General features: G+C 56.6%; 1 protein-coding gene across 1 annotated transcript in view; it reads right to left on the reverse strand.

Annotated features, from left to right (window-relative positions):
* Rnf187 (ring finger protein 187) overlaps positions 1–2206 on the reverse strand; it is an 8219-nt gene extending 6013 nt beyond the window's left edge. The window contains exons 1-2 of the mRNA XM_013015571.1: positions 2107–2206; positions 1747–1841 (exon numbers count right to left, since the gene is read on the reverse strand). Of these exons, the coding sequence (XP_012871025.1) occupies positions 1747–1841; positions 2107–2206 (195 nt within the window). The remainder of the gene's footprint in view (positions 1–1746; positions 1842–2106) is intronic.
* Between the last annotated feature and the right edge of the window lie 6137 nt (positions 2207–8343).

Below are 8343 nucleotides of genomic sequence, written 5' to 3' on the forward strand. Positions count from 1 at the left end.
CCCGGGGACGCGCACCCCCTCCCCTCCCCCGGGGACGCGCGCGCCGGTCGGCGTCTTGAGGACTTTCCCGCCCAGGCTGGCGTCAAATCTCAACCCCCCAGATCTCAGCCTCCTGAGGAAGGAGAATTATGGGCTTGAGTCGGGTGCCCGGCCGTGACCCGTGCGCACGCGCGGCCACCGCTCAGGGTCCTGAGCTCCAGCTGCGATGGGAGGTGCGCGTGCGCGGTGCGCGTGCTGGCCGGGCTCCGCGCCGCCGCCCGTGATCCCGGGCTGCGGAGAAGCTTCCAGAGCCTGCGCGCCTTTACCTCCCGAGCCGCAGCCCCGGTGGTCGAGGCCTGAGTGAGCCAGGCAAGCCTTCCCCAGGCCAAGACCAGCGTCTGTCTGTCTGTCTGCAACACGCCTCCCTTTCATCGCCACGCATTCATGCGTTGGTGCGCACAGAGGGGGTTCTGCCATTTCCACCCCTGCGCGCCATGTGTTCCAGGCCTTCTCATAAATTAAGATGACTTCGTCGTTCCGTGTTCATGTTCACACAGGCTCCTCCTCCTACACAGCCTCGCCCACTGGCACCCCCCTTCCAAGGTACGTCTTACCTCCTGTCAGCAGCTTTCACTGAGAGTCTTTATTCTGGTTTCATTGATAGGTGTGATGCCTTTTCTGATTGTTCACACTCTACCATTCTTTTTTCCTTATCCTCATAAATAGCACAATGTGTGCAGAAGGGAAAGGTTTGTGTACTGTGGGGCTAAGATGTGGAGATAGGAGAACAAGTCTTGGGTCCACCTCTCTGAGCTTAGGTTCTTTGAATTACTTATAGGGGGCTTCTGAGGCAGGGTAAAGGTTTTTGGAGTAATCAGTGATCTACACACATGCAGTCAGTCTTCATGGCTCTTCATAGACTGTGTATACAGAAATAGCAGTGTTAGCATCCTGAGGGATAAATTTCAGCCTCCAAATGTCAAACGATTACTGATTGGATACTTGCAGGCCTGAATAAAGAGTCAGTACTTTCTACAGAACTGGTTTCCAAGTCCCTGAGAAATAACTTAGTCAAGTGTTCCTATCATAACCCATACATCACAGATGTCATCCGCAGCAAAGCCAGTGGGAAGTTAAGAATATGTTACTCAGCTGCATGGACTCCAAAACAAGTGGGGTGAGTGTGTGTGTGTGCACCAGTCCTGGGGTTGAACTCAGGGCCTGGGTGCTGAGCGACTCTCCACTCCCCAATGCTAGCACTCCAGCCATCTGAGCCATAGCTCCAGTTCCAGCTTTTTGGAGATTAATTGGAGATAAGTCTTAGAGTTTCCTGCCTAGGCTAGTTTCAAACCTTGATCCTCAGATCTCAGCCTCCTGAGTAGCTAGGATTACAGGCATGAACTACCAGAACCCAGCCCAAAATCAGTGTCCTTTAAGTTCTGTACAAGCAAATGATGCTAGAGGGTTTATTCAGATTTTTCCCTTGGTTTAAAAGTCAAGTATAAAACACAAATGGATTGATTTGCATTCATTCCCATTCACATCTGTGTTGTACCAAAATAAAAAAGCACAAATGAGATTTCTAGGAAACCCAATCCATGCCTCGACTTGTGTGGGACCATTCGGTGGTGGGTGGCACCTCTGCCTTGGGAATGGTGTGTGCAGAGGTGGGAATCGCGTCTCCCCAGGCGCGGCCCCTCCTGAGCCTTCCCAGCCCCAGATCTTCAGGGCTGGCTCACACTCAGGCAGTTGTCCCCAGAGGCCCACTCGCCTCCTCCACTGGAAAACAGCCCCCTCTTCTAGATGTCTGGGCTCAATCAGATCGAGTGTCAGGTGGCCACCGCAGGCGTTGCCATTGACTGCTGGAAGATAAATAAGGCCACGCAGAAGAGCCTGATGGTTCAGTGGCCCAACACCTGCCTGTGTCGGGTCAGCACCAGCCTGGGCTCCTGGGGTTCGCTTGCAGAGATCCCCACGACGGTCAGAAGTCGGCAGACCTGGCAACCTCGAGGGAGAGGGACTCATTTGGGCTCATGGCTTCCAAGAAGGGGCTGCATCTGGCCACGGCTTTCTTGGCGACAGAGTTCCAGGGCACAGCAGTGTCCCGTGGGGAGAGAGCCGACTTACCTGGCTCTGGAGTCCACAGTCCTGGGGCAGAGGCTGGGGACAGGGCTGGGGACAGGCCCCTGGCCAGGGCTGCGGGGCGGACACTTGTGTTCTCCACCATGGCGGTGTTTGGTCAGCATGAACAGCCTGAGTGAATTTTGGAAGAACTTGGCTTCTTGGCCCGCCCTTCCTAGAAAGGAGCGAGTCCTGCTCACCCAGACCGCAGGCCCGGGCATGGGCATGTCCCTGCACCGCGCACTGTTCCCGGGGCCACGAGGAACAGCAGGGGGACGGCTTGCGGCTTGTGTTTGTTGTTGCTACTGTTTTGTGTTTTTTTCAGGAATTTAATCACTTGAACCTTTTTTTTTTTGGGGGGGGGTCCAGTTGTGAGACCTGAACTCTGGGCCTGGGCGCTGTCCCTCAGCTCTTCAGCTCAAGGCGAGCGCTCTACCACTTGAGCCACAGCGCAACTTCCAGCTTTTTTCATTTTGCTTATGTGGTGCTGAGGAATCGAACCCAGGGCCTCAGGCATGTAAGGCAAGCGCTTTACCACTGAGCCACCTTCCCAGCCCATACTTGAACCTTTTTTTAAGTGACTCCTAAACACAACCATCTACCCTCTGTATCTAAGCTGGAGGCCATGGCTTCTGGGCTTGCTTTTACCCTCTCCTTCCACTCCCTCCCTCCCTCCCTTCCTTCTCTGCCATTCTCTCTTCTTTCTCATAAGGAAACTTCCTTTGCCCTACAGCATTTCCTCAGTCCATCCTACATACTGGCTTTGTTATTCCAAGTAACAAATGGTGAGCTGAGTAACAAATGGATGGCTGAGTTGGATGGTTCAGCATGTACCTGACATGTGAAGGCCCTAAATTTCATCCTCAGCACCATAAGGAAACAAATACCCATCAGAGGGACTGCAAAAAGTACTTGGTAATGACAGAAATTGTGTATGACCGCAAGCTATAGGACATTCAAAGAGACTGAGGTGAGCAAAAGTTTTGAAACACTTCAATGAGGAAGAATATATAAACTTTTTAAACAATGATGACCATGATTTGAAGCTGATCGGACAGCAACTGGGCAGATGTCTTTGTGGAGGATGGGGAAAGGGGGGCAGAATGCTTGGGATTGAATGAGGGTCTCCTGAAAGTTAAGCACAACCCCTCTGTCACTTTTGTGTAAGATTGTGGTGAACTGTGAGCTTGCACTTCTGATAGTCGTTCATGACTGATTCTATCAATCAAGCATGCATAAGAACACTTCCTTAACAACTTCCCAGTTAACTCAATTTTTATGCTGGCAACTTTCATGTGTCTTTTATACTTTATAAAATATCAAGGTTTATGGCATTAACACACTACAGACTAAAACATAAAACAGTAAGGTTTTACTCAGGACCATGACCGTAGGTGTAGACCACGTCAGTGTGGTCTTGCAGTGGGGTTAGCCAGGGCTCCACTGGGAACACGGCGTGGACAGGTGGGGATCCACTGCCGGCACAGCCAGACATCACCTGGGCATGAGAGGAAACTGGTGACATCTTACAGGGTTCCGCTGACTTACCAGGATTTCTTGTGAAGACTAGATTTTGCCATGGACCCACACAAGTGGGCCTAGAAGGTGGTTCAGGAGTCTGGACAAAGTTTGAACAAGCAGAAACCCTCATATACCCGAACGCTGTTATGAGAGTTAAATTGACTTAAACATTTAGGAACTGGGTTACCTGGCCTAAGTGAGCACCCTAAAATATTTGTTAAATTAACCGCATATTTCAGGAGGAACTATATCGTGGAGGGGCTGTTCTAAGGGATGAGACTGGGGTTATTAAACTGGGACTTCTGAACTGCTGGCTATGCAGCAGAGGCGTGCTTAAAAGTTTACAGAAAAGCTATTTATGTCCTTTTTTTTCTGGAAAACAATCCAATTTGAAGAGGAAAAAACATCCTGCAAGATGGCGAATTTACAAAAATATTTTGAGGGAGGTTTGAGAAGAGTTGGCTTTGGAAATTCAGGTTTTTCTACAGATTACATCTAAAATGAACTCTGAGCCACCCCCTAGAGAAACCTGAGGGCCAGCAGGCCGGGTCTACTGGTGAGCCATTTCGGTGCGATGGTCAGCACAGTTCTTAGCTCAGCTGTACACCAGCTGCCACTGATGCAGAGGACGGAAAAGCAGATTCACCACAGGTCCTAGATAGTTTCTAAAATATATGGAAATCATACAGCTGAATTTCATTTACTATCCCAGGGCAAGCAGGTGCATCTCTAATCCAGATCTGGGAGTCAGTTAAACTGGAAGAACAATATAGTTCTGTTTACTATCCCCTCATCGTAAAAGTAAGCTTGTCATAAATTTGTTCTACAAAATATGAGAAAATAGAATACATACAAGAAATGAAGGCATGCTATAATCCATCTAGAACAGAATTCACTAATTTGATTTTCTTTGTCAGAAATGGATTTATACTGCTAATTTACACATTTATTCATTCAAGGAATAGCTGAGTATCCATTACATGCTGTAAAGAAAAGAGGCTTTCAGACATAAAGGTAGGGGTTGGAAAAACAGCGAAACGTCTTCAGAGCTGGTTGTACCAGCAGAGGAGGTACAGCTAGGTGTTGATGTCGATGGAGAGAGTTGTCTTTTGAGAAGGTTAAGAAAATATGAAAAACCTCTTCTGTCTTTGCACAGATGTTCAGAGAAGTGTTTGCATTGACGAGGGCCAGTAACAAAAGGGCAGGGGTCCAGGGTGGGGAGCTCGGGAGAGGCAGGAGGGCCTTGTTGGGAAGCCTTTTGTCCTGGGAGCAGGAAGGGCTGGCTTGCAGGGGTGAGTGGTAACGCTGTGGCGCCCAGGGAGACGCGTTCAGAGCCTTGTACTTAATAGTTTCACTTAAGAGTCTCTTGTTAAATAGTCTTGAAAATGCTTAGTGATCATTAAGTCCCACCGTGATGGTGAGCCTATCTTAGAATACTCCAGTACCGGCTGGTCAGGCCTCTCATTTCTCATTGTTTATTACCAGCTCTGTGGATGAAGCACGAGCTTTGTTTGCAGCCTGGTTATTTCCTTTGTAGACAGACACATGGCAGAGATTTCCGGATCAAAGAAGACACGGCAAAGCCCGGGTGCGCACTGCGGGCTCGCCGCGTCCCCGCAGTCAGAGGCGGCGATGCGCAAAGGTGATGCGCACTGCGGGCTCGCTGCGTCCCCGCAGTCGGAAGCGGCGATGCGCAAAGCCCCGGTGCGCACCGCGGGCTCGCTGCGTCCCCGCAGTCGGAGGCGGTGATGCGCAAAGCCCCGGTGCGCACCGCGGGCTCGCTGCGTCCCCGCAGTCGGAGGCGGTGATGCGCAAAGCCCCGGTGCGCACCGCGGGCTCACCGCGTCCCCGCAGTCAGAGGCGGCGATGCGCAAAGGTGATGCGCACTGCGGGCTCGCTGCGTCCCCGCAGTCGGAGGCGGCGATGCGCTTCCCTGCACGCGAGGCTACGTCCGCATCTCCTTTAGTGTCCGTGTTAACCTGCATTTAAAGCGTTGGTGACCTCCGCGTGGCGCACGTCTCTCTTCCATATTCTTAGGCCACTCTGGAAACTTCCTCTCACTGACGCGCGAGGGTTGCGTGTTAACAACGCGGGTCTTTTTGCTCTTCTCACACGACGCCCCTCTGCTCCCCGTTGGCTTCCTTTGTGTCCGTGCCTTTTGGAGGTACTTTTTCTGTGTATTGTTGGAGGACACTTTGAGGCTCCCTCCTCTTTCTGAGGGCTGAGTCCCCGCCCGCCCTTCACCGATTTTAAGCTTCACCAGGCCGCAGCGGGCAGAGCTGGACCGACGGACAGCGACTGAAGCCGGGCGTGCTCGCTTCCCAAGCACTGCGCGGGCACCTGCCGGGCCCGGGGCAGGGGGGGGGGCGATGCCCGCAGACAGGGGCGGCGCGGTGGGGAGGGCTGGGCCGGAGGCGGCGAGGCGCCCGCGGGAGTCCAGCTCCAGACGCAGCGGCGCGTCCGCCCGCGGAGCTCCACGGGGAGGAAGGACAGACTCCCGGAGGGAGACGCGCTGGGCAGCGGCCCGAGCCTGGGACGTCCTCCGCTTCCCTTCCGGACGCTTCTGACCCGGGCTGTGGCCTCGGCCGGGGACGCTGCTCCGGGGAGGAAGGGGGGGCCGGGCTGAGCCCGGGCGGTCACGGCGGGACGCGGACAGCGGCCGCCCCGCCCCGGCCTCCGGCCCCTTCGGTCGTGAGCGAACCCGTAACACATCCGCATCCTGGTTCCGAGCGAGCCGGGGGACGCGCTCTGAATCCGCCACAAACGCGTGGCCTGGGGCGGGGTAAATGCCTCGGCCAGTTCGGCCTCTCCGCTAAGCGGGAATCTAGCGCCTCTCCCCGCCTAACGAGCGAACGAGTCCGCGAATCCGCCTCAGAACCGAAGCCCGCGGTCCGAGGTGGCACCGGACGCCCCTCCCACGGCGCCGCGTCCCGGCTGGCGGCCCCGGCCCGGCGCCCCCGCGTTCAAACAAAGGGTTTCCAGCCAGCACGCCGGGTCCGGGCGCCGGCCCGGCGGGGCGCGCTCGGATTGGCTGGACGGCGGTCCAATAGCAAGAGGACGACCGCATCTCCTATTTACATGCCTAGTCCCGGAGGAGGGCGTCCAATCAAAGACTACGGATTTCAAACCCTCATTTGAATATAGAGCTGAGAAGCAGCCCTTCCTCGGCGGTGCCGCGGGCTCCGGAGCCCTCCCGCTCCGGGCCGGCCCCAAGGGGTCCAAAAAGGCCGTCACCAAGGCGCAGAAGGACGGCAACAGGCACAAGCGCGGCTGCAAGGAGAGCTGCTCCATCTACGTGTGCAAAGTGCTGAAGCAGGTGCACCCCGACACGGGCCGCGCCTGGCGCTACAGCTAGCGCTCGACCATCACGTCGCGAGGTGCAGACGGCCGTGCGCCTGCTGCTGCCCGGGGAGCTGGCCAAGCGCGCCGTGTCCGAGGGCACCGAGGCCGGCACCACGTACCCCAGCTCCACGGCCACGCAGGCGCTCGAGCGCGCGGCCCGGGTCGCTGGTGCGGTGCGCTTGGAGGAGCAGCACCGGATCCCGCGTCCGGCGGGGCGGGGCCGCGCCGATGCCCGGCGGCGTCTCCACCTTTCCTCCCCGGTCCCCCCACCCGCGTCTGTCCAGTGTGCGTGCGTGAGCGAGCGGCGCCGCTCCTCCCCACACCCGCGGCCTCTCTCCCCAGTGTGCGCGTGCGTGTGAGCGGCGACGCCGGGCCCGCGGCCTGGGAGCCGCTCGGTCCGCGCGGCGCGGGGTGGGCGCGGGGCGGCGTTCTCACCGATCGCCCACGGACGGCGCGGCCGGGCCTCGCACCAACCCGGGAAACGGAGTCAGGGAGGCGCGAGGGGGACGCGGGCCCCGGGTGGCCCCTTCGTCTCCGGCCGAGCGGCTCCGCCCCCGCCCGGGGCCTCGATGGCGGGGGCCACGGCCGGCGGCTCCCGCGTCCGTCCGTCCATCCGTCCCGTACACTGGAATGGGAGCTGGGACGCAGCTGTTCCTTCCGTCCTGGCCTCCTGGTCATGGCCCAGAAGCCAGCGGGCTGTGCACCGTCCAGAGCCGTCCACGGTGAGACGGCAGCGGGGGCCCCGGGCCCTCGGCCCCTCGCTAAAGCCGCTATCTCACCCCCCCCCCCAACCTGGCATCCTCTGGGCGCCGCCGCCAGGGCTGCGCGCACGGCCGGCCGGCCGCGGAGTTCACACCGGTGCGCAGGAAACTCCCCGATCGCTTTCCACTGCGACCCCGCGGGGCCGAGCTGAGCTCGATCCGATCTCCTGCTCCCCCTCAGTGGACACCAATGAGAAGACAGGAGCCCTCTAGAACCCTTGCTTCCGAATGCCGATTCTAAAAGGCACTGAGCACTGATGCTTAATTCATCTTAGTATTACAGAGGACGACACTTGATGCCTGAAAATACCAAGCCTTCCCGGGAGAACCCTTAAGAGATGAAAGTTTGAACAGAAATAGACAGCTTTTGTCCTGTCTGTCTCTCTTTCGGTCATGGTGGACTTGAACTCAGGACTGGGTGCTGTTCCCGAGCTCTTTTGCTCGAGGCTAGCGCTACCACGTTGAGCCACTTCTGGTTTTTTGGTGGCACCGTCTACATAAGAAGCTAGTTTCAAAAATGCATCTATGTGGGGCTGGGAAGGTGGCTCAGTGGTAGAGCGCTTGCCTTGCATGCCTGAGGCCCTGGGTTCGATTCCTCAGCACCACATAAGCAAAAAGA

The sequence above is a fragment of the Dipodomys ordii genome, unplaced genomic scaffold (genome assembly GCF_000151885.1).
Source record: "Dipodomys ordii isolate 6190 unplaced genomic scaffold, Dord_2.0 Scaffold27, whole genome shotgun sequence".
Classification (NCBI taxonomy): Eukaryota; Metazoa; Chordata; class Mammalia; order Rodentia; family Heteromyidae; genus Dipodomys; species Dipodomys ordii.